This window comes from Haliotis rufescens, unplaced genomic scaffold, assembly GCF_023055435.1.
Source record: "Haliotis rufescens isolate VD_foot unplaced genomic scaffold, xgHalRufe1.0.p SCAF_2, whole genome shotgun sequence".
Taxonomy (NCBI): domain Eukaryota; kingdom Metazoa; phylum Mollusca; class Gastropoda; order Lepetellida; family Haliotidae; genus Haliotis; species Haliotis rufescens.
In genome coordinates, this window is record NW_025963890.1 from 18,397,632 (window position 1) to 18,425,304 (window position 27,673).

At 39.8% G+C, this 27,673-nt stretch overlaps 2 protein-coding genes across 3 annotated transcripts; both read left to right on the forward strand.

Annotated features, from left to right (window-relative positions):
* The first annotated feature begins 8,322 nt into the window (after positions 1-8,322).
* Positions 8,323-26,009, forward strand: LOC124138793. Its single transcript, XM_046505662.2, has 3 exons — positions 8,323-8,376; positions 19,609-20,260; positions 22,666-26,009. Exons 2-3 carry the CDS (start codon positions 19,615-19,617, stop codon positions 23,214-23,216), a joined length of 1,197 nt encoding a protein of 398 aa, XP_046361618.2. The 5' UTR covers positions 8,323-8,376; positions 19,609-19,614; the 3' UTR covers positions 23,217-26,009.
* On the forward strand, positions 10,698-14,337 carry LOC124138792 (tripartite motif-containing protein 45-like). 2 transcript variants are annotated; one of them, XM_048399727.1, is made up of 2 exons: positions 10,698-12,404; positions 13,100-14,337. In XM_048399727.1, the coding sequence occupies exons 1-2, from the start codon at positions 10,733-10,735 to the stop codon at positions 13,162-13,164; spliced, it is 1,737 nt and encodes a 578-aa protein (XP_048255684.1). In that variant the 5' UTR covers positions 10,698-10,732; the 3' UTR covers positions 13,165-14,337. The 2 variants fall into 2 exon arrangements, with proteins under 2 accessions (XP_048255684.1, XP_046361617.2); XM_046505661.2 differs by having other exon boundaries at positions 10,699-14,337.
* Positions 26,010-27,673: the final 1,664 nt, after the last annotated feature.

The following is a 27,673-nucleotide window of genomic DNA, read 5'->3' on the forward strand; positions in this document are numbered from 1 at the left end:
GCGAGTCGTTCGAGGTATTCTGACACCGATGGTCATTATTACGACCGATTGATCCAGCAGGTTGTTGAAGCGTTGTCGTACGTTTACGGTCGATCGTAGACTGTGCGCATCAGTAGTCATATCATCAAGAAAATAATCCCGTAAGATATTTTTGAAGCGGTGGAAAAAAGCACGAAAGAAACATGTGAACGAGATGTTGCATGATAGAATACATTACCAATATCTCTGACATGCGAAAGATTGCGTGCGTATCCATGAGTCTATCCAGACTATACCGGTTTTAAGAGAACATCAGCTAGCAGGCGAAACTATGATTATGTTCTCTGAATAAAGCATTAACATTTAATATTCTTTGACATGATTACACTTACAAAAACTCTTACCATCATTTGGCATCAAGCCTAAAGTAGGAAGCAGTTTCTTAGCCGAATCCCAAGAGCCTTAAATCACTTTACGATGTCCAACTGTTGTACTCACAGAACCCCATGATACAGTGGCGAGCCCATGATGTGTGTCATTCGTCACCACTCGCCCTTTTCCGTAACCTGCAAGAAGACTCGTCCCCCTCTCGATGAATGTTACACTGCAAACACGAAAACGTCTTTTTTCCCGTATATGGTCATTGGACGGAAAAATGACGTTATTTGGACGCTTTCAAACCATCGTTTTTCCGTCCAAATAACGTCGTTATTTGACATCGGAATTTACTTGGAGAGAACGATATCATCAAGCTCCTCCCTTTCTTGATTGGCATTGTCAATCAAGCAACAGCGTCTACCGGTATTCCTACTTCTCAGATTTCATTGGTCAGTTCTCGCGTGTTAGATTACAGGCCCGAGTTTGACGCTGTACTCGAAGCGCTTAGCGGAAGTACTGAAATCAATCGTTCTGCGCATGCGGATTGCTTAATGCCTTGTCCAAATTTTCCGTTCTGTGCATGCGCGATTTCGCGTATTGTTTCCACTATATGTCACCACTATTTGACAGTGATTCATAAACACAGTCTCGTGATGAGTTCGGAATCGTACAATGTCGCTTTAATTTATGGCACGTACTTGATCGGTGCGTATTTCCCATTAACAAATACAATGATAACGGTAATAATTTTAGTCAAAATAATTAGGCAAGCGCAAGGCTCAGGAACGTCTGAGTATAGGAAAAGGATTTATACTTTCGAAAGTTATATACTCGTCAAATACGCAAAAGACTATCAACCGGCTTTAAAACTTATTTTTGTAGAAGGTGACCTTGATGTTTATTGCCAGATAGTATATGCATATACATTTTCCCGATATTGCTTATTTTAATGTTTATTAATAGTTTTAAGGTTCGTCCGCCTAATTGACGGGATTCCACTTTCTCATTTGTACATGACACTTAAACAGTGTTCTGTTACTGTAAACAGATTAGTTTCAAATTCCAAACTGGTGATATCTATTCAGACTAATGCTTAGTCTCTAAAACTGTATAGTTTTGAAAGAAACAAGTAACTCCATTTTAATTGAAGAGGAGCCCCAGTTATATGGGAGATTCCGAGATGAACCTACTCTATGGATATCTAAGCTGCCACCCAAACCGACCCAAACGGGACCCGATAGCTTACTGTATGCTATATAGTCACATGGAAGTGCATTAGAATTATACATTGTATTCCGGACGATTGTGTTCTTTCATCTACTTTTAAATGTTGCCTATACACTAATCTGGACGTACTACTCATTGTGCTATTTATGTCATCCTATTATATATATATATATATTTATATCAGATATACTTTAACGCATGTTACCATTCTAAAGACATACTCTCATATGACCTTATATTGTTCATAGTATCAAAGTTTATTCAACAACATCAAGAACAGCAATTTACACTACTGAAACACCCAAACACAAGGCTGTTATCAAGCGCTGGTGCAGACGTGATGCATCGTAAAAAACTGTATCGTGATGTCTTCAGAAATACAATTTCTTGCAACATTTATACTACGAGATAGTAAGGCTAGCGCTTACTCACTGGTGGAACGTAGACAATATCGCTAATACAGATATCACGTATTTGAATGTTAATACTAAAGACAACACTCATTATTTTTGCAGTGACGATATAACAGTTATACACGTTTATTGGTGACTTTCATCAGTTTTGCTATTAATTTTAATAACTTTGTTTTCACATATACAAGTAGCAATATCCGACTAGCCTGTCATACATACTTATGGGGCAGTTTTCAATCTTGTACTGACTTACTCTGGTGTTCCTGAGAGGAGGTTATTGGCTTGGGTGTTATACCCCGTTTTTCTGGTAATTCTATTATTACTTCATTTTTATCTATCAAATATTGTTTATTCACAAAAAGTGTAAGGCCGTAGGCCTATTACACAGAAGTATTTACAGAGAGAGGGAGAAAAAAGAATTACCACTAGTTTACATATACATCCATATCCATACACATTCATACACATGCATATACACAAATAAATATTTAGACTGTATGTAATGAACGAAGTCGAAAAGCTTTGTAGACGTAGACTGCTTTTTATCTAATGGCACCCTGTTCTCTGGATCACGGCTCCGTGACTATCCATAACAATTAAGATGAACATTCAGATCAAGTACATGAATGAGTTTGTTTTGACGCCACAGTCAATCAAAGACCAATGCTGTGCGGTTTGATTACACACTTCTACCAGGTCGAACATCGTGGATTTTTTTCTACCTAAAGAGAATCATAGTTCATATGCTAATCCATCTATTGCCTACGAAAACCGTCCCGCTCAAGATGACCTTACTTGTTGTTAAATTCATTCAAATGCGCTGAAATGTGCGTGTCAAGGACAGCTGATGTCCGATGCTGAAGAACCGTGTTCACAGCTGACCGACTTGGTATTTTTCTGCACTGACAGAAACTGGATGTACTGACACACAGCTGTTATAGATATTTAACTAACCCCTGATCAAAAAGATGCCCTTCGTTAATCTCTGTGTGGAGTACCGTACATACCTGTGATAACGATACCGGTGGCGATGCTGATGCTGATGGTGGTGGTGATGATAATGATGGTGACGGCGGTGATGATGATGATGATGATGATGGTGATGGTGATGATATGCTGATATCCTTGCATTTTACAGTGGTGATAAATAGTATCTGTGATTGCAAACTTTTACATTTGAAAAATGAAAACACATTAGGTTGATCATATGATAAAGGCCGCTGGCGTTGCCTACTGGTAAAAGCGTTCGCTCCTCGTACCGAAAGTCCAGGTTCGATTCTCTGCATATCATAGGCACAATGTGGGAATCCCCCGCCGTGATGTTGCTGTAATATTGCTATGGCGGCGTAAAATCCGACTCACTTAAACTCTCATAAATCACTGTGCCATTGCTAACCAAGGTTCTGCAGATGGCACCGGAGTATGTCAAGATTCAACTCTCGGTTGGTCTTCTTCCATTATATCTCACTAGGTGGCGCTACTGGCTTCGCTATGTCGTTCATTCATCCACAGGGCTGTGTACATGAATGGCGGCACTTTGTTAAAGCGGTTGTCAAGTAGGAGTTTATGACGTTAAACCCAATTTCACCTCACCCTCACCTCTGTGACAACACGTACAAAAGAAAGTCTTTGTACAGGAGATGCAATGGGCTATTCATGGCATATCACAGGCTTTTACGGATTGTGAACCGGCCTCGCGATATCTGAATGAATGGCGTGACAACATTCAAGAAGTACGTTAACGGTTATGTGAAAGGGAGTAGTGCACTTTACCGGGCGCACTTCTTCAGAAACAATTAGCGCTGTGGGGGCACGAACGCGCTTCGCCGGCTCGCCGACGCTCTACCACTAGACCACAGGCGCTACCACATGTAATAAGTGCTCGTTTAACAGGTCATTAGAATCCCCATTGACATGCATGCGTAATTCAGTAAACAATGAATTGCGCATGCGTGTGACGTCACTGCCCGCTCTCCCATTCATCTTTTCTTGAAACCACACCCGCAATTGTTTATGTCAACATGAGGCCGACCAATGGGATTAACTGGATTAACGCTTGAAAAGGTAAGAATTTATGGCTAACCCTTGCGACAAAGCCAGCTGACCCTAATGACCGAAAAGGGGTTTTGGATCGCAAAGACAAATTTAGTGACTGGTGGCCGTGTCGCACACACGAATTGTTATTAAATGTATCCTCGAGAGTCAGTAGGAAACTAGAAATAACTGCCTTTGTTCTGTAAATCTCACCAAGTTTCAGCTTTCGCCTCTTCCTTTGTGGAAAGAGGTTTCACATTTGTAAAATGATCTCTGTTATCTGTCTGTACCATCAACTTAACTGCCCTCACCCCCTTCAGTTTTCCCGTCCCATATTGCCAAGCAGGTGACCCACAAGGACTCATGAGTTATACTGTGCCTACGACAATAAGTTGTGTATACGTAGCCTTGCTGTGGCCAAACATTTTGTAACAATTTGGCAAACTTTGATATGTAAACAGCACATATAATTCAGTTTTATTTCATCTTAACATATCAGTTGAATCCCACTTGACCTTTGAAGATCCGGTTAAGAATAGATTTACAGCAACCCATGCTTGCCGTTATAGGCGACTATGCTTGTCGTAAGAGGCGACTAAAGGGATCGGGTGGTCAGGCTCGCCGACTTGGTTGATGCATGTCATCGTATCTCAATTGCTTGGATCGGTGGTCGTGATATCAATCACTGGATTGTCTGGTCCAGACTCGATTATTTACAGACAACCGTCATATAACTGGAATATTGCTACGTGCGGCGTTACACAAAGAACAACAAAAACGGAAAAACGGATCCTACTTATTTTGTGGATACCATAACAATAAATCAAACCAATAGATCGTTTGAGCTTGCTAAATATAAAAAAATAGTCGATAGTCATATTTCCCTCTGTTGGTCCCACGTGAAATGTTCTTCATGAATACTGTCAATCATGAAATTAACGCAATAATAAGTCAGCACATTAATGCGAGTATAGAAGAACCCTCAAATGCGTCATGACATTTATGAGAGTAGCCTTGAAAAAATCACTGTAGTCATAAAAACGATTTTTAATACATACAGAGGAAATGCTTAGCATTTATCTTTTAAGGAAGAATGTGAACTTGCTTAATACTTATATATGTGGACATATATGTATGTACATTTGGATGAATATAGATATACCTCCTTATAGATAGTGATCGTAGATGATTGTAGAACGTGCACGAAGAAAATGGAATAATTATGTGAGTAATCGGGTAAATACCACGTTTAGCAATATTCAGCCATATTGCGATATTGGTTTCCAACATACAAGACGGACTATGAAATTATGACTTGAATTTGGACCTGGCTTTCTGGTGTTATGTAACACCCCATAATCTAATGTAGAAAAAGAGCTTAAAGCACGAACAAAGATCACGAGATGTTACTGATGTACACATCTTGACATATATTTGCGTAGTATATTACTACGTTAATTCATCAGCATATATGTATTTTGCATAAAAGGATATTATAGGATCGACGCTGACATGCGCATACCACCTATTCACCAGTGCTGTAATATTTAATTCATTTTTTTACACATATCGACACGAGAAACTATATCTAAATTTAAAAGGAGCTCAAGTGGGATGGAAATTTCAGCCTGAACCTGTTGAACATCTAGGCTTGTTTCATTTTGGGCTATAGCATTGCCGTAAGGCCTGGGCGGAAGGGAACACCTGTTTGCACCCATCAGATACCAATCACAACTTCTCTCTCCAAACGAAAACAAAATACGAAAAATGTCGGAAGTGTATCCTTCCAATTTTCTATTTAGATACATGTTATAACTTTAAAGTAATTATATGGATCTCATGTATTATTGGTATCTGTGATGCTGGTACCGTTTTGTCGCCATTGTGTAGCTTTTGTGGATTTATTATGAATATCAAATACATGTCTTGAAATATGGACTTGTAAAAGAGTTAATCAAAGAACCATATGCAGCCATTTAATTGGCGTGTATGGATATAATATCCATTTACTTATACACACTTATTATGGACATATACAAAACTTCATTGTACCTTATTATCAAAAACATTACCCGTGAAGATCCGGGTTAGAATAGGCCTTCAACAACCCATGCTTGTTCGAAGGCGACTAACATGATCGGGTGGTTAGGCTCGCTGACTTGGTTGATGCATGTCATCGTATCCCAATTGCGTAGATCGGTGCTCTTGGTGAGGATAACTGGATTGTCTGGTCCAGACTGGATTATTTACGAACCACCGTCATATAGCTGGTATATTGCTGAGTGCGGCGTTAAACAACAAACAAACAAAATCTATTATTAAACACCTTCCAACAATGAGAAATTAAACTTATATTTCTATATATTCTGTTATATTTATAACATAATTTGATTCATAATTTTATTATTGCGTTGCTTTCTTCCCTGTCATTCAATGTACATGTTCAACTCCCTAAACTTTTAATATTTCATTTTTCACAAATGGCTACGTTAATGAGTTGCCTAGATCTCTCGTTACCTACTCACACGAACAGATTAAAATAATTTGTTTTACTATCATATTTCTGTTTATCTAATTCATAATACGAAATTGATAATTCATTTATCACAGTATAGATCATATTCGTTTATATCACTATCTGAGGCTAAGGTTTTATTGCAGAAATTTTAATTAATTCAAAATGTAGAAAGATACACAATTTGCCATTATTTGACTTTTAAACTGTACAAAGTATAATATAATGATCAGAATGCCTGTAACGGGTAGTATTTAAGAAAGAAATATTTGTCGATAAGTCCCATTTTTCAGATATGCCCTTCAGTAGTATTATTGTATATCTCCAAAGAGAGGTTTACATTGAAGTTATCATTTTTTGTGGATAATTCAAAAAGCAACATAGAATATATATATGCTACCATGACGAAAGAATACAGAGTATACATAACTCGCAATTATCCAAAAGAGATTTCAAATCACAATAACATATCTGATATAAAGAGAGGTGGTAATGATTTAATCTCTACATTGTGCCCTTGTTCGTGAGCCCTTGTTCTATTCAGCAAACAGCCCCAAACCGAAACTCCACAACATATCCGATTACACTGATTCAGGCTGTCCCAGTTCTCCATGCGATACTGACGCCCGTTTGCTCCCAGACCATAGAGAACAAATTTAAAAGGAATCCAGCTCAAGTCTAGAACGATTTGGCAAGCCTAGATTGCCTCAGTTCTATCCATGAAAGAAAGCATTAATAAAAAAATATTGTTCTTGTCTGCTTCAGATTATATTTTGTAGAGACATATTTTTAACTAGGAAAATTGTACTGACACCGGCGCTGTCCCTATTGAAGCTATTTATAAGAATTTCGAATTGTCGTCCATTGTTCGATGTCAATACATCGATGTCAAGTGAGGATATCATAAAGTAATCGTTGATGCCGCGCTACACTATAATAAAAATTATAATCAAGTTGACTGGTGTGTACATTACTACAATGAATATGTACATGATCATGCCCTAATAATCAAATGCCGTAATGTCAAATACTAATATATTATTGTGTGATGAATTTAACTGGATCAGTGGTAACATGTGATATTAATATTCCATCAATTTCTCTCCTGGTTGGTCAATCCATGTCTACAAAATGAACATAATACAATTAAAATGGAGCCTAGACCAATTCTTAATTTCAGGCTAGGGCTGTGGAAATCTAGACTTTGCCAATCGTTATAGATTTGAGTTGGTCTCATTTTTTACATTATTCTCTTGGGTCAACGCCACAGCTCATACCATACACTAACAAGACCAGATTGCCCCCCGCCGGAGCTCCTGGATTTTGGTTATATCATCTAACATGGCCAACTCTTAAGTAAACAAGAACCTAATCAGCGAGGAGTCCTTTATCATCCCTATGTGACTGCTTATAAAAAATCTGATATCTCTTCCCAAAGACCTGGTTAATAATATATTTTCTGCTGATTATTCGAAACAGAGTGAGTGAGTTGGTACTACATATGTTTACGGTTCTATTTGAAATGACCGCAGCGCTCCATTATGAAAACAAATTCTCAGCAGTATTCCAGTGATATATGACGGCGGTCTTACATTTCCGCTAATAAGTATCACATGCAGTATACAGTATATCAAGTGCAATATACTGTATACAACATTCAGTATACAGTGTGTCGCGAGCTCTGCGCTGGGCTGGAGCACACATTCCCTACCCCTCTCCCTTCGGCAAACACCTCATGAGGGTTGCAACGAGGTCACAGGTCAGGCGTGCCCTCGTCAGTTGTCTAATGCGGTCAAGAGTAAGATCTTCCGGAAGACCACTGCACTAGAGGTATGTGGATTGTTGATGAGGTACTACGTGTTTGGAACTGGGAGTCGAACACTAAGCACTTTTAGAGAAGAGCTCACAATAAAACTTATGGACTCGCGGACGGACTTGTGTTTTCAAGACTTACATGTATCAGGTTGAACTTCTTGTTCTTGTTGTTAAATGTAAATGTATGTTCATAACGTGACATGGTTTTGATTTCAATACTCAAATATCTGTTATGAAACCTCCACTATATATCTAAATGTTCACAAGGCCTTACGTCTCAGATTTGCCATCTATCTGTTTGAATAAACGTCTTACACTAGACAGAGAGTCATGATATTGTCGTGTGAGCTGTGCCACGGTTAAATGTGTTTAGACTTTTATCCCAGGATGACCTAGTGTACATATATGTGTGTGTGTGTGTGTATATATATATATATATATATATATATATATATATATATATATATATATATATATATATATATATATATATATATATATCTGTTTTTGAATACCCTCAATAAAGAAGGGAAAGCCATACACAATAAGATTAACTTCTTTTGTTCTGAGGTGTGTGACGAGCACGAAATCGACATCAAGCTTCCCGGGAAAACTTTTCTTACCTCCCGGTAAAATGCCAAGAAAGGTTGCATTAACCTGATCCATTCAGGGTGTTTTCCACAACACAAAATTCTAAACAAGCAATTGTTGATCCGTCACGATTGACTGAATTTTGTATAAATTCCCATATCATTGTTACCATAGAGCTGTGTTTTCAAGCAAATGTGAATTCTTTTGTTAAAATAAAAGCCGTTTCCAAACCACACCTAGCCTTTTCTATTCTGCCAACCTCTGAATGCAAATATGAAATCTTAATAATAGTGCTACTGACGTTATAATCACAATATAACTTGAAGCATTTATCAAATCATAAAACACTTTGGACTGAATAAACATGATCATACATGAAGGTCGTGAGAAACCTTCCTTTGACACACCCTGGTTTGTCTTGGCATTGTAACTATGTTAATGGCGTGATTTCCCACTTGAACACACGCAGCAGGGGCTCCCCGGCAGACATCCATATATGAATATGTTGGGTTACACAGTAAATGTTCCTGTGTTCGGATATTGGTACCTTGTTCGTTTGACCAAAGTGCTCTGGGCTGCCGTTCTATGATGTACCCCAACCGTTGTCCCAGCCTGACCTCAATATTTCAAAATCTGAGAATCAAACCTCGTTATGAAAAAAACAACAACGCTATATTAAATTTTAGTACCTGGTGAGATGAAATCTAGTTCGAACTTATGCCGGTTTTCTAGTGGTAGCCCACTGAGATACCATGCCGCATTTTATATGGATATTCCACTCAGACACAGTGTGCGGACTCAGAGCCAACCAGTCCTGGTTTTATCCCCTCTAATGCCGAACTCCAAGCATGGTAACAAGTACCAAGTGTAAACGTAGTTTGGAATATCGCGGCGGGCATCGAAACGCCTTTAGTACACCAGGTGCGATATATAAACCATATGTTATAAATAGGTACAAGGGCGGCTCCCGTAGGGGCAAAACTCGATGAGTGCAACGGGATTATTGGACATGATTTTCATTTTTTGAAGAATAGATACTTGAGTATTATCGCCAAGATCGTTTCGTGTATGTGGTAGTTTCAAGTAAAATGTGCACAATGGACAACTGGATAAACTCGCTTTCTTAGGAAACAGTCACAATCCATTGAATAAGCCTATAACAAGCACTGATGCCGCCTCATATGAAAAGATCCTGCCATGAATTAGTCTCTTGCAGACCATTCAGTCCATTCCACTATCATCCCCTTATCAGTTCTAGCAGCCTATGTTCAAAGCGGCGTTAAACCCTCACTCACTCACCCTAGCGGCCTGTAATCATCCCATTTTTGGTTGAAGGCAGAAATTTAAAGGCTTTATGGTTCCTTTATAGAATTAATTTTATCGAGCCTTATCCATAACTTTATTTAGTGGACAATATTTTAGTCAAATCATGAGGTACATAATGAGCCCCACCCGTGAAGATCCGGGGTAAAATTGGTCTTTAGCAACCCATGCTTGTCGTAAGAGGCGACTAACTGGATCGGGGGATTAGGCTCGCTGACCTGGTTGATGCATGTCATCGTATCGCAATTGCGTGGATCGATACTCATGATATCAGTCACTATATTGTCTGGTCCACTCGTTTGTTTACAGACAGCCGTCATATAGCTGGAATAGTGTTGAGTGCGGCGTTAAACAACAAACAAACAAACAAACAACATAATATGCCCGCGAACGTTGTTCATACGCTGAGCTCTATTTCTGAATATATCGCCCGAACACAACATGTGCTAGAATCACAATGGCGTCTGCGGGGGCACACAAGGAACAGTCTGATAGCAGTCGAACATGCAGCATATGCATCGAACAGTTCAAGGCGCCTAAGCTGCTGCCATGTTTCCATACATTCTGTCAGCATTGTTTAGAACAATACACGTCGGGAACGGCAAGAAATGATGAGTTTTCTTGCCCCGTGTGTCGCTACAAAGTCACTCTTCCGGATTCAGGAGTAAACGGGTTTCAAACTAATTTCTACATCGAGGCTGATCAGTTGCAGAAGGCCAGCAAGGATGCAGTTTGCGACGTCTGTTCCAAGACTGCAGTCAACAGGTGTCGCCAGTGTGAGCAGACATTATGTGATGTTTGCACTAGTGTTCACAACTCGCTCAGTATGACTCGGAAGCACTCGCTCATTCGTCTAAAAAAGACCTCCAGAGACTACCCGGCGATTTCTAAGCCCGAGTTCTGTTCTAAGCACAATGGGGAACGTTTCCGATTTCACTGTACGAGGTGTGAGCAGGCTATTTGTCGTGACTGTAAGCTGACGGCACACGAGGGACACAGAACTGTCGATTTGGAAGATGTGATAGAACAGGGACGCAGTGACCTGGCAAAAGTGAAAGTAGAACTAGACGCGTGTATGACTGCGTTCGAGCGAAAGCTTAAACAATTATCAGACAGTAAAGAGAAATTTTCTATAACAGCAGGTACGATCGAACAGAAAATTAATACTGCCGCGGACCAGATGATTGAAAAGATAAATTCTCTCCGCAAAGAGAAGTTAAAAGAAATTGAAGGAATAAGGGCAACAGAGTTTTCCTATTTAGACAGAGCTGAAACGACGACTATACAGGACAAGCTGTTCCTAGGAAGCCATATTGATCACGTATCCAGACTGTTGGAAGATGGTTGCGGTGCAGATATCTTGAACACACTTCCAGAAATGAGACGGAGGTTAAAAGATATGAAGGACCCCTCTGACAGCAGTGATGGAACAAATGTTGAAAAAATGAACAATCCGATGCTGTTATCAGTGTCCAGAAGTAAGAGAATCCTCAAAAGCTCAGAAATGCTTCAGATTTTAATGAAAGTTCCCGTACCCGAAATCTTATCACCAAATTTCGAATTTCAATGTCTGGTTGCAAAGGGAACTATCGACTTCATATGCCCTACGGGACACAATCAGGCATGGGTCGCCATTCGCGGCACCGTTGGAAGATGTTCACTGATCCTATTTAATCAAAGTGGAGCTGCAGTCAAGAGGTTTGAAATACACCAGGACCGTTATGAAGCTGCTCGGACAAGGGGGATCTTAAGTATGATGCACGTTCCTATTGGTGACGAAAATGTTAAATCTGAGGAAATCTCTGCGCTCATGGGGGATATCAAGCTCAAACAGAGCCCTCTGAAGGATATGAAGAATGGTAATGCATGTGAAGTATATACCATGAAAGGAACTGTCACTGTGTCAACTTCAAGAGAGATTGAGTACGAGTTGTCCCCTGTTCCTCTGGTCAGCGCAAAATCCGTATTTTCTCCCGTGGATGTCTGTTGGGGCCCTGGCGGCGAGATTGTTATTGCTGACAAGGGAAGCAACTCTCTGTTGGTATTTAGGGATAGTGATTCTAAATTAAGATCTTACGAAATGCCACAAGAAGGGACTTTTAGTCCATGCGCTGTCGCCTTTGGAGCAGATGGGAAATTGTGGATAGGGACTGTGTCGGGGACAGTGTTTATTTTGGGCAGACTTGAAGTTTAGAAAGCACAAATACATAATTATCTCAACTATTAACTGAATAGCTACCAAAGCTACTTGGGCATCACAATGTTGTGAACCCTGGCTTGCTCTGTTGAACCCTTGCATATGTGTTATCCTGCAGACAGCATGCATAGATGTTATCCTGCAGACAGCTTGCATGGATGTTATCCTGTAGAAAGTTTGCATGGGTGTTATCCTGCAGACAGCTTGCATGGATGTTACCTGTTGACAACTTGCATGGATGTCACCTGTAGACAGCTTGCATGGATGTTGTACTGTAGACAACTTGCATGGATGTTATACTGTAGACAACTTCTATGGATGTTTTCCTTGTAGACAGCTTGCATGGATGTTATACTGTAGACAACTTGCATGGATGTTATACTGTAGACAACTTCTATGGATGTTTTGCTTGTAGACAGCTTACATGGATCTTATACTGTTGACAACTTTCATGGATGTCACCTGTTGACAGCTTGCATGGATGTCACCTGTAGACAGCTTGCATGGATGTCACCTGTTGACAACATGCATGGATGTTACCTGTAGACAGCTTGCATGGATGTCACCTGTAGACAACTTTCATGGATGTCACCTGTAGACAGCTTGCATGGATGTTACCTGGAGCAGATGGGAAATTGTGGATAGGGACTGTGTCGGGGACAGTGTTTATTTTGGGCAGACTTGAAGTTTAGAAAGAACAAATACATAATTATCTCAACTATTAACTGAATAGCTACCAAAGCTACTTGGGCATCACAATGTTGTGAACCCTGGGTTGCTCTGTTGAACCCTTGCATATGTGTTATCCTGCAGACAGCATGCATAGATGTTATCCTGCAGACAGCTTGCATGGATGTTTTCCTGTAGAAAGTTTGCATGGATGTTACCTGTTGACAACATGCATGGATGTCACCTGTAGACAACTTGCATGGATGTTACCTGTTGACAACATGCATGGATGTCGCCTGTAGACAACTTGCATGGATGTCACCTGAAGACAACTTGCATGGATGTTACCTGTAGACAACTTGCATGGATGTCACCTGTAGACAGCTTGCATGGATGTTACCTGTTGACAACTTGCATGGATGTCACCTGTAGACAGCTTGCATGGATGTTACCTGTTGACAACTTGCATGGATGTCACCTGTAGACAGCTTGCATAGATGTTATACTGTAGACAACTTCTATGGATGTTTTCCTTGTAGACAGCTTACATGGATCTTATACTGTAGACAACTTTCATGTATGTCACCTGTTGACAACTTGCATGGATGTCACCTGTAGACAGCTTGCATGGATGTTACCTGTTGACAACATGCATGGATGTCACCTGTAGACAACTTGCATGGATGTTACCTGTTGACAACTTGCATGGATGTCACCTGTAGACAGCTTGCATGGATCTCACCTGTAGACAGCTTGCATGGATGTTATACTGTTGACAACTTGCATGGATGTCACCTGTTGACAACTTTCATGGATATCACCTGTTGACAACTTTCATGGATGTCACCTTTTGACAACTTTCATGGATATCACCTGTTGACAACTTTCATGGATGTCACCTGTTGACAACTTGCATGGATGTCACCTGTTGACAACTTGCATGGATGTCACCTGTTGACAACTTGCATGGATGTCACCTGTTGAGAACTTGCATGGATGTCACCTGTTGATAACTTGCATGTAATCCAACAAGTGGATAATTTGTGAAACCTATTCTTGCCTTCCTACACTCATCAATCATGATCACAATCGCATGGTGGTAAATACTTACGCTACTGATATCTCATCAGCTATGTTAATGGTCGCGGAAATGTTCTCAAATTGTATTATACGTAAAATAAAAAAATGATTATCAAGAGGAAATGTCTGTTTTTTTAAGATTTCAGAAACTGGTATTGTACATCGAACGGGAAATTGTATATTGGTCAATCATAGCGTGTTCATGGGTTTTAAAGGGATGCTATTTGGGGAAGAATGAAGTATTCATTTCTATCATAAGAAAGTGGAGAGTCAATGGTTAAGAAGGACCAGTTCCGGTTCAGCCCTATATCAGTGCTGGTGGATTTCATGTCAAAGTGATAAACATCTAAGACCTGAATCAGATTCAGCTTTCCTCCAGGCCCCGCGATTCGCTGAGCAGAGTTGCGTCCCTTGGGCACGCCAGAAATCTATGATTGTGGGCTCAAATCCCGGTTCGCCACGATTATGTTTCAAGGTTTGTCAGCACCATACCCGTGCTCGTGGGTTTCGCCGTAGTGGTAAACGTCTTAGACCTGCATCACTTCGGTCTTTCCTCCCACATTAAGCTGACACGCCGTGATATAACTGGAATACTGGAATTCAACTACAATATTTCTCAATTCAGTTGGTCGAAATGTCGCCTTGTTTCGCTCTGGTTAAGTCTGTGACGATGTTATGTTTGTGTGATGTTGGAGCCGCACTCAGCAATATTCCAGCTATATGGTGGCAGTCTGTATATAATCGAGTCTGGACCAGACAATCCATAGATTGACATCATGAGCATCGATCTACGCAAATGAGATACGATGACATGCATCAACCAAGTCAGCGACCCGGACCACCCGATCCCGTTAGTCGTCTCTTTCGACAAGTTGCTGAAGACCAATTCTAACGCGGATCTTCACAGGTGACGAGACGACGTCCCTTCTAGTACTCCATACACACATTTTATGAGTGCGTGAATGACCTGATCTATGAATAAACTAATACAAGTTATTATCTTTACTTAAAACACGATTACTTCCATTATGTTTCTTAACCGCCAAATGCGTTTCAATAAAGGCGCATTACGCCCCGTATTAAAAACAACAACTCTCGTCATTTGGTATGGCAAATTTGATAACTGTGATGTGTCAGTTTACACCTTCAATCACATACGACAATATGTGGCATGGGCGAATGAATTATTCCGTAAATCAATAATCTAGGATCGATGGATGCATCTACCGACAGTGCCTAAATTCTCTTTGTATTTGAAACGCACAAAATGCTCATTCTGACACACGATCCATATTAGCCGTGGTTTTGTTCAGCTTGCAATAAGACGTGGTACATGGGTTCGTATCTCAGATTCGCCCTGAGAACATTTGTAGGCTTGTCAGCATCATAACGGGCTAACTTGTGATAGATGTAACTGAAATACTGTTCAAAGCGGTTTTAAACAAAACTCACACACTCATATTTTAGTTCATCTGAGCTTATGTCGTTGTCTGCTTGTTGTTCCTCCATCGTCGCCTGTAAACAGTGGACAAGTGTAACTTAGCTTGCTATATTTGTTCCACCAATTATAACACCTTGATTCGTTAACGACGGCCATATTTAAAACTCAACACATGGCCATAACCAATATATGTTCCCAAGCGTAATGAAATTTGGATAGCAGTTGTTAGCAGTGAGCCGTAACATAATTCGTATTCGGAGACAAATTGCTCGATAAAGCTTTGGATATTTAAACATACTTCCACTTGGGATATGAACTTGATATAAACAGGAAACGACTTTTGTGTCCAGGGTCATAAATCGACCGTAGCGCTAAGGTGGTCGTAAGTCCCATGCATTAACATAGACTTACGATAGTTGTAGCGCCAAGGTGGTCGTAAGTCCCATGCATTAACATAGACTTACGACAGTTGTAGCGCCAAGGTGGTCGTAAGTCCCATGCATTAACATAGACTTACGACAGTTGTAGCGCAAAGGTGGTCGCTAGTTACATACATTAACATAGACTTACGATAGTTGTAGCGCTAAGGTGGTTGTAAGGTTGTAAGTTACGTACATTAACATAGACTTGCGATAGTAGTATATGTTATACGAAATGTTTGGCTTCAAACTTTGAAGACATGTAAAGACTCGAACCCGGGGCTTCGGCGTGACGATAGAACAATTTAACCCCTGTGCTACCCAACCGTTCCCCCCGTGTGGAATTGAACCCTTCGGCCGTGAGCAGTCCGCGACTAGTTTATACATTATACAAGTACAAACATTCAGCTTTTTAAAATCGTTCATATGGTGAAAATATAACAAAAATACAATAGAATTAGTACATCGTTTATTCATATACAGTACTAGATTGTACAGTGTCCGTGAACAAGTATTTTAACCAGAATAGTGAATGTTGGAGACACTAATGGAATTTCTGTTTTGAGCTTTAGTTCATATTTTTATTTTATTGCATATTTTTTGTACGATTTATTGCATCCTTGAAATGATATAAATATCTGAGAAAAAAGGGAGGGACAAATACATTTTATGACGTTTCATATTTCGTTCTCAAACCATGCAATAGCTTCTCTTGTAACAAAACAAAACATATAGAGAATCTCACCCGAGTGTCTTTTGATATCAAATATATCAACACGAGTTGATAAAAGTGGAAAAATTCCGAGGCTTGCGAGGATTTTTGTCACTTTTATCAACGAGTGTTGATATATTTGATATCAAAAGACACGAGGGTGAGATTTTATTTATCATCCAACATCATTCTTTCAACTTTTTCAATTTGTAGACAGTAATTAGCAGTTGCTTCAGTGTAAAAAGTACTGAAAACAGCTTCAGTAGCAGAGCCATTAGTGATGTCATTTGATTGTGACGTCATTGTAACCAGTGACGTCACAATGGTCTACAAAGCATTGTGATGTAATTTCATTGCAGCGATATCTACAGTGTAGATATATAGAATACTAAACGAGCTCCCGTGTAATACCAATTTTATGAAACGAGTGAATAGTTCTGGTATCTGACGAGCGAAAGCGAGTCAGATACCACAACTATTCACGAGTTTCATAAAATTGGTTTTACACGAGAGCGAGTTTAGTATTTTATTTATTACTTGTCATTTATAATGTTTTTTAGAATTATACTGTTCAGTGTAAATAGGCTGACGCCTACACGATCCATGGCATAATCCAATTGAGTTTAACAGAATAATACTTCAAACACGTCAAAAGTTGAAACGTATGAATTTAATATCATATATTATATAATGGTCCACCTTTAGAATTCAGGCGTTCGTCCCACAAAATTATCGTAGTGCTAAGGCTATCACAACTCACATAATTTAACTTAGACTAAAGACTCTCGTTGCGCTAGAGTACGATCGCCTTGTGGAACGGGGCCTTGCAGCTCAAAGTTTACAATGACGTCACAATACCCGATGACGTAATTTGTGGAATTTTGTTGCAAGATCCATCGGCGAGTCAAAGCAATGTGACGTCAGCCTAGCAACAAGGTTGCTGGGGTCATCGAGTGTGCATAAGCTCCTCCCAGTGATCTATCATCTCCACACACAATGTCGTTGAATACGCCAAGGGATGTTGGGAGCTTTCAATATTTGTTCGTGAAACGTGTTCCGAGAGTACATAAGCACGCGTTTTGGTATTACACAATGTGTAATAAAGCTGAATGTTTATTAAACGGGTGATCTCTTCACGGGCAAGTAATAAATATAGAATACTAAACGAGCTTCCGTGTAATACCAATTTTATGAAACGAGTGAATGGTTCTGGTATTTGACGAGCGAAAGCGAGTCAGATACCAGAACTATTCACGAGTTTCATAAAATTGGTTTTACACGGGAGCGAGTTTAGTATTTTATTTATTACTTGTCATTTATAATGTTTTTAGAATTATATTGTTGAGTGTAAATAGGCTGCCACCTACACGATCCATGGCATAATCCAACTGAGTTTAACAGAATAATACTTCAAACACGTCAAAAGTTGAAACGTATGAATTTAATATCATACAATGGTCCACCTTTAGAATTCAGGCGTCCGTCCCACAAAATTATTGTAGCGCTAAGGCTATCGCAACTCACATAATTTAACTTAGACTAACGACTGTCGTTGCGCTACAGTACGATCACCTTGTGGAACGGGGCCTTGCAGCTCAAAGTTTACAATCACGTCACAATACCCGATGACGTAATTTGTGGAATTTTGTTGCAAGATCCATCGGCGAAACAATGCCATGTGACGTCAGGCTAGCAACAAGGTTGCTGGGGTCATCGAGTGTGCATAAGCTCCTCCCAGTGATATATCATCTCCACACACAATGTTGTTGAATAAGCCAAGAGATGTTGAGAGCTTTCAATATTTGTTCGTGAAACGTGTTCCGAGAGTACATAAGCACGCATTTTGGTATTACACAATGTGTAATACAGCTGAATGTTTATTAAACGGGTGATCTTTTCACGGGCAAGTAATAAATCGCTTGATCTCATCCAAGCGATATCTCCTGTGGGAGCCAGTTTTGGATGATAAATTTCTTTTATCTACTAAGATCGTGAAACAAAAGGTCTCCACAATCTCACGATTGTCGTAAGAATCAGCAGAAATAGGGATCGGATGGTCATGCTTGATGATGTGGCGGCTGGTGTGTCATCGTACCCGTTTGTGTGGATCGTTGAGCAAGCTATCAACCACTGTTTTTTCTTACCCAGACTCGATTAATTACAGGCGGTCGTGATAAGAATAATGTCGATTGCGCCGTTAAAAACACATTCATTCTAATCACTCCCGAGTTCCATCTACTAAACTGAATATGCGCTAAAGGATCATCTTCCCGAGGCAAGAGAGTTAACTGACTATAAAAGTACAGTTTCCACCCTTGCCGAACTATGCATAGTCCAATCAAAATCGCGCACCGAAATCGAATCCGGTTCGTAAACCGTCGTGCAGATTTCGGTCGATTGCAGGATTTGCAAAGCATGTGCACCTCCAACTCGTTGTCAGCAGATATTTGCCAAATCTTTTTTATGTTTTTAATCAAGGTGCTCGCGTGATTTGATGCATTTCGCGATGTAAGACCCGTTTTATCACAATATAGATCTTGATTATCGATCAGATCGTCCTGACTGGGCGCCACCATTTTGTGTGAAGCAAACGCAAGTGATGCGAGAGGTGGAATCTGATTGGTCCATAGGAGAGGCTTAGAAGGGACATAGCTGGTAATAGCCACTGGTGGCGCTACGATCGAGCCCAGTAATTCCAGCCTAGTTCGGCAAGCGTGGAAACTGGACTTTTAAAGTCCGTTAACTCTCTTGCCTCGGGAAGATGTAAAGGATGAGTAAGTACACTTTTAACAAAATATAATTCTTTTCTTTCCAGGCAAACATGTGGACATATCAGCATCGCCCAAAGGTGATGCTAGTAGCGATTGTTCCAGTTCTTGTACTGACGCTCTTTTTCATACAGTATCAACCCAGTATCGTATGTCAAAATTGCCAGTATGCACCGATTGGTCACATCCAGTCTGGTGAAGGGACAGATGTTCTCAAGTGTATGACCATAGGTCACTGGAAGACCAGACCATTGTCCAACGAGGAGAAGAAAAAGATGTACGATTTTCGTGAGAGTAATCACGCTCGGTTCGCCTTCCCCCCGAACTTTCAACGCAAAGATGGCCGCTGCGGAAACTTGACGTATGAAAACGTCATCTATTTCCGAGCGTTATGTAACCCGCGAGGAAAAACTCCCTGCTGTTTTCACAATTCCTGCCAAATGAAACCAGAAAAGGAGTGTGTTTGTGAAGACTGCTATGATCTAAGACAAGAGAAGTATGCTGAATTTTCCTCGTGGGTTCCGTCAGATTCCCGATGTTCGTATCGTGAGTTCTCGCGAGAAGATGCATGTCAACTTCTCAAAGGAAGTACGCTGCATTTTGTTGGCGATTCCCTGGTCCGTCACATCTACACTGCAATGTTACTGGTTCTTACAGGGGATTATGACTATGGGGCGCTTGTATCAAGCGCATCCGATGGTAAGTAAGGAGGAGGAATGCTGTGTTGAAATGTCCAAGTGCATTTGGTGTCATGGAACTGTCTAATGTTTCTCCTTCGTCATCAGTGTTTACGGCATCAAACTCATGTACCATATTTCCTCTATTAGACGACGAACTCCAATACACGCCGGCCTCTAATAGACGCCGGATCAACGTTTTGCGCGAAAGGACGAGACACCAGGGCGTCTAATAGAGGAAATACGGTATATACTTAAATCGCTTTAAATACTAAATATGCACGTTTGTTTTGTTTTCTCAGTTCGTGCTGGTAATCTACGCACACTGCACACATGAAATGTGTGTGAAACATGAGAACAAATTAATGCCGCCCTCCTCCTACCTCCCCCCCCGCATTTTCGGGAACGGATTATATTTTAAAAATGAAATCCCCTTCCCCACCACCCAGAATATAACCCGTGAAGATCCGGGTTAGAACTGATCTTCAGCAACCCATCAGTTACTGAATTTTCTGGCCCAGATTCGATTATTTACAGATTGCCGTCATATGGCTTGAAAATTGCTGAGTGCGGTGTTTATACGTAATAGAGTATGAAGTCACTCAACTTTTGCGCTTAATCTGAGATCAGAGCAGATTGGCCTACTGCAAGCCTTTCAGTGTGCTTCACATATTATTTGCACAATTATATAGATATGCTGCTACAACTGCGACAGTGATGCGCATAAGAATACATCTCAACACATCAAAGTTGCCGTATCGCTATATCGGGGCTCCACGACAGCACGTGGAGCCTTACAACCAATCCAAACAAAGGATAAATACGCGAATTCCAAACGTTCTTCACGTTTAAGGATGTTTTCTCAATGAAAGTTTAACATTTCATCTTCATCTAAATATTTAGACTCGTCAACAATGAAACCGATAAATAACATAAGTTTATGCAATATCTTGAATGGACTGTGTACGATGTGGCCAATCGTCACATCTCGCTGGTCTGTGATTGAAGGACTATGCTGGCCGCAAGAATTTCTGGGTAGGAGAGTGAGAAGAGTGCTCATTGGTCTAAGCACCTGCTGGCTTCCTTTTCGCTTGATTTATCAGTTACAAACAGAGACTGCATCAGTTACAAACAGCGACTGCATCAGTTCCAAACATAGACTGCATCAGTTACAAACATAGACTACATCAGTTCCAAACATAGACTACATCAGTTACAAACATAGACTACATCAGTTACAAACAGCGACTACATCAGTTCCAAACATAGACTACATCAGTTACAAACAGCGACTACATCAGTTACAAACAGCGACTACATCAGTTACAAACAGCGACTGCATCCGTTACAAACAGCGACTGCATCAGTTACAAACAGCGACTGCATCAGTTACAAACATAGACTGCATCAGTTACAAACATAGACTGCATCAGTTACAAACAGCGACTACATCAGTTACAAACAGCGACTACATTAGTTACAAACAGCGACTACATCAGTTCCAAACATAGACTGCATCAGTTACAAACATAGACTACATCAGTTACAAACAGCGACTACATCAGTTCCAAACATAGACTACATCAGTTACAAACAGCGACTGCATCAGTTACAAACATAGACTACATCAGTTACAAACATAGACTACATCAGTTACAAACATAGACTACATCAGTTACAAACAGCGACTGCATCAGTTACAAACATAGACTACATCAGTTACAAACAGCGACTACATCAGTTACAAACATAGACTACATCAGTTACAAACAGCGACTGCATCAGTTACAAACATAGACTACATCAGTTACAAACAGCGACTGCATCAGTTACAAACATAGACTACATCAGTTACAAACATAGACTACATCAGTTACAAACATAGACTACATCAGTTACAAACAGCGACTGCATCAGTTCCAAGCATAGACTGCATCAGTTACAAACATAGACTGCATCAGTTACAAACATAGACTACATCAGTTACAAACATAGACTACATCAGTTACAAACATAGACTGCATCAGTTACAAACATAGACTTCATCAGTTACAAACAGCGACTGCATCAGTTCCAAGCATAGACTGCATCAGTTACAAACATAGACTACATCAGTTACAAACATAGACTGCATCAGTTACAAACATAGACTACATCAGTTACAAACAGCGACTACATCAGTTACAAACATAGACTACATCAGTTCCAAACATAGACTACATCAGTTACAAACAGCGACTGCATTAGTCGCTATATGGCTGAAATAATGCCGATGCGACGTTACATTTTAACTCGCTCACTCACAAACAGCGACTGAACCGCCGTATTCACGGGCGGTGGAGGAACGTCGCGTATATAAACCCGTGATGGTTTGGCGATAGATCAATACAATAAATTTACTAAATATACGTATTGGATTATTTTCAGCAACAAGAAAAGCTTGCAAAGGAATCTACATGTTCACAGAAAAATTCTGCCGTCTCAGTCTAAGTTACGACACGAAAATATGCGGAGGAGAAGCGAAAGTTGTTATGAAGTATATCGACTATGCCCACAAGGGTGGTGAGTTTTTAACTCACGTAAAAACTATCCGGTCTAAATCGTTAATAATAGTCGGTATTGGCATTCATAACGATTTTGACATCAACCTTATTGACAAACAATATTTTGGTCCTGTACTGCGTGAGATTACGCATCGAAATGCCACACAGCCACTGTTGCTATGGGCCAACATCCACGCGCCAGGGATGTTCAAATCCCCTGTGATGAAGGGGCAGATTCGTAGTGACTTTGTACGTTTTAACACTAACATGGCCAAGTTTATGGGTGATAGAAATATTTCCGTATTTGAAACGTTTAATCTGACTGACGGCATGTCCAGCTTTGATGGAACACATTACGGAATGGGTATCAATGTTGTAAAGTCAAATATACTGTTGCATTACATTGCAGAATTGAGACATAAAAACATGTGGTAAATCATACATTTATTAGTATATGTTATGTATGTCCATTTTTTAGCTCACCTGGCCTGAAAGGCAATGTACGCTTTTTACGTCAAACGTCATCGGGGCATCTTGGTCGGAATGTCCAGCTTTGATGGAACCCATTACGGAATGTGTATCAATGTTGTAAAGTCAAATATACTGTTGCATTACATTGCAGAATTGAGACATAAAAACATGTGGTAAATCATACATTTATTAGTATATGTTATGTATGTCCATTTTTTAGCTCACCTGGCCTGAAAGGCAATGTACGCTTTTTACGTCAAACGTCATCGGGGCATCTTGGTCGGAATGTCCAGCTTTGATGGAACCCATTTCGGAATGTGTATCAATGTTGTAAAGTCAAATATACTGTTGCATTACATTGCAGAATTGAGACATAAAAACATATGGTAAATCATATATTTATTAGTATATGTTATGTATGTCCATTTTTTAGCTCAACTGGCCTGAAAGGCAATGTACGCTGTTTACGTCAAACGTCATCGGGGCATCTTGGTCGGAATGTCCAGCTTTGATGGAACCCATTACGGAATGTGTATCAATGTTGTAAAGTCAAATATACTGTTGCATTACATTGCAGAATTGAGACATAAAAACATATGGTAAATCATATATTTATTAGTATATGTTATGTATGTCCATTTTTTAGCTCAACTGGCCTGAAAGGCAATGTACGCTGTTTACGTCAAACGTCATCGGGGCATCTTGGTCGGAATGTCCAGCTTTGATGGAATCCATTACGGAATGTGTATCAATGTTGTAAAGTCAAATATACTGTTGCATTACATTGCAGAATTGAGACATAAAAACATGTGGTAAATCATACATTTATTAGTATATGTTATGTATGTCCATTTTTTAGCTCACCTGGCCTGAAAGGCAATGTACGCTGTTTACGTCAAACGTCATCGGGGCATCTTGGTCGGAATGTCCAGCTTTGATGGAACACATTACGGAATGTGTATCAATGTTGTAAAGTCAAATATACTGTTGCATTACATTGCAGAATCGAGACATAAAAAACATGTGGTAAATCATATATTTATTAGTAAATGTTATTCATGTCCCCTTTTTAGCTCACCTGGCCTGAAAGGCAATGTACGCTGTTTACGTCAAACGTCATCGGGGCATCTTGGTCGGAATGTCCAGCTTTGATGGAACCCATTACGGAATGTGTATCAATGTTGTAAAGTCAAATATACTGTTGCATTACATTGCAGAATTGAGACATAAAAACATATGGTAAATCATATATTTATTAGTATATGTTATGTATGTCCATTTTTTAGCTCAACTGGCCTGAAAGGCAATGTACGCTGTTTACGTCAAACGTCTTCGGGGCATCTTGGTCGGAATGTCCAGCTTTGATGGAACCCATTACGGAATGTGTATCAATGTTGTAAAGTCAAATATACTGTTGCATTACATTGCAGAATTGAGACATAAAAACATATGGTAAATCATATATTTATTAGTATATGTTATGTATGTCCATTTTTTAGCTCAACTGGCCTGAAAGGCAATGTACGCTGTTTACGTCAAACGTCATCGGGGCATCTTGGTCGGAATGTCCAGCTTTGATGGAATCCATTACGGAATGTGTATCAATGTTGTAAAGTCAAATATACTGTTGCATTACATTGCAGAATTGAGACATAAAAACATGTGGTAAATCATACATTTATTAGTATATGTTATGTATGTCCATTTTTTAGCTCACCTGGCCTGAAAGGCAATGTACGCTGTTTACGTCAAACGTCATCGGGGCATCTTGGTCGGAATGTCCAGCTTTGATGGAACACATTACGGAATGTGTATCAATGTTGTAAAGTCAAATATACTGTTGCATTACATTGCAGAATCGAGACATAAAAAACATGTGGTAAATCATATATTTATTAGTAAATGTTATTCATGTCCCCTTTTTAGCTCACCTGGCCTGAAAGGCAATGTACGCTGTTTACGTCAAACGTCATCGGGGCATCTTGGTCGGAATGTCCAGCTTTGATGGAACCCATTACGGAATGTGTATCAATGTTGTAAAGTCAAATATACTGTTGCATTACATTGCAGAATTGAGACATAAAAACATATGGTAAATCATATATTTATTAGTATATGTTATGTATGTCAATTTTTTAGCTCAACTGGCCTGAAAGGCAATGTACGCTGTTTACGTCAAACGTCATCGGGGCATCTTGGTCGGAATGTCCAGCTTTGATGGAACCCATTTCGGAATGTGTATCAATGTTGTAAAGTCAAATATACTGTTGCATTACATTGCAGAATTGAGACATAAAAACATGTGGTAAATCATACATTTATTAGTATATGTTATGTATGTCCATTTTTTAGCTCACCTGGCCTGAAAGGCAATGTACGCTGTTTACGTCAAACGTCATCGGGGCATCTTGGTCGGAATGTCCAGCTTTGATGGAACACATTACGGAATGTGTATCAATGTTGTAAAGTCAAATATACTGTTGCATTACATTGCAGAATCGAGACATAAAAAACATGTGGTAAATCATATATTTATTAGTAAATGTTATTCATGTCCCCTTTTTAGCTCACCTGGCCTGAAAGGCAATGTACGCTGTTTACGTCAAACGTCATCGGGCCATCTTGGTCGGAATGTCCAGCTTTGATGGAACACATTACGGAATGTGTATCAATGTTGTAAAGTCAAATATACTGTTGCATTACATTGCAGAATCGAGACATAAAAAACATGTGGTAAATCATATATTTATTAGTAAATGTTATTCATGTCCCCTTTTTAGCTCACCTGGCCTGAAAGGCAATGTACGCTGTTTACGTCAAACGTCTTCGGGGTACTTGGTCAGAAATCAAATATGGCTATCAGGAACCATGTTTGAAAAAAAAATAAATCATGCACCATCCGTCCTAAACACCGCCAAAGAAGCTCCTGGTCCCTTGAAGCTGAAACATCACATACTTGTTGTTTCCATTATGCACATAACTTGAACGCCCACAAAGTCGGTAGTCATTCAACGGAGAATAGCAGCAAACACAGTTCATAGGACCTGCCAATCAAGGCAAGGGACGAGAACTGCAACGCGAGTTAGAAATGAAACCCGAAGGCGGGAGAGTCTGCACGTTTCCTGTTTCATTCCTGCTCGGTCTTCGACCTCGAAGGAGGGTTGAGACGATAAATATGCATGAATGTCGCTAAGTGTCCTGTACAAGATGATATAGGTGAGAAGAAAGGGAATTCCATCGACTGTAATAGGGATTCCCTGACATTCCGTTGTTGTGAAAGTAATTGGCTTCGGTGGGCGTGTCAATTTTTTTTAAATTCTAAGGAAATGAATGCAATATCACGTGACGAATTCAGCAAATCAGAATGAAGGTATTACAATGAACACAACGAAAAATTTAATTATTTGGATATCAATGCTGATAGGAACTTTTGTAAAGTGGATGTCATTGTTTACATGTTGACTACATTCATACTGGTGAGCTACAGTGTATGCCGTGGCACTATTTTTTATATATTGAAGCATCCATTTGCATTACCGTGTCCCACAGGAACTCTGTGATAGCGTGTGTAGCATAATGTATTCGTATAGAAAAACATAACACCCCTCTACATACATATCGACAAGGAGTGACGTCCTTATTCAAGATTTCGCACTCGGTTCGAATCACAGCTCGATATCGCATAAAATATGAATGTCACTTATTACAGCCTATTAGTACTTGCTAAACAAACCATAGGCTTCACAATCATGTTCATCTGTGGTCACCTTACCTCGTATTTATTTTAACCCTAAGCTTCGCCGCCGAGGTAAACAAGAAAAAAGGTGGCCGCAAATTACGGCGCTATACGGGCTTGAACTCAGCAAACGTTTCCGATTGGCTAAAATAAACAAAAAAATAGTGGCTCTAAATATTAGCACACGGTGAAGGGAGGGAAATTCAAAACCGTCAATGGTAAACCTGCTTGCAAAATGTTTGGATTGAGAAGGAAAACTACAACATAATTAAACATTTCGAAGCAGATTTATCATTGACAGTCTTGAATTTCCCTCCCTACACCATGTGTTAATAGTATGATACAAATTTTAACCAATCAGAAAAGAGTTCTGAGTTCAAGCCCGTGTAGCGCCGTAATTTCCGGCCTTCTTTTTCTTTTGTCACTCCTTGTCTACGTGTGCCCGAAGTGATGCAGGTCTCCGATGTTTACTAAGACAAGACAATTTATTCAATATAGAGGTCAATGGCCCAAAATACAGATATCTAAAGGTTTCTTAGCGCTAACACACACACACACACACACACACACACACACGTATATAGGAGAATGGTTAATAGTAGATTTCTTCCAGGTTGTCAAATATTGAGACATATACACACATATAACACAGACACCCATATCGTATGTAGAAATTCTTGGAAAA

Coding starts and splice junctions, on each gene's coding strand:
- LOC124138792 (XM_048399727.1), top strand. CDS start 10,733: ATGGCGTCTGCGGGGGCACACAAGGAACAGTCTGATAGCAGTCGAACA. Junction 12,405..13,099: donor CGCTGTCGCCTTTGGAGCAG/ATGGGAAATTGT, acceptor TACCTGGAGCAG/ATGGGAAATTGTGGATAGGG.
- LOC124138793 (XM_046505662.2), top strand. CDS start 19,615: ATGTGGACATATCAGCATCGCCCAAAGGTGATGCTAGTAGCGATTGTT. Junction 20,261..22,665: donor TGTATCAAGCGCATCCGATG/GTAAGTAAGGAG, acceptor GATTATTTTCAG/CAACAAGAAAAGCTTGCAAA.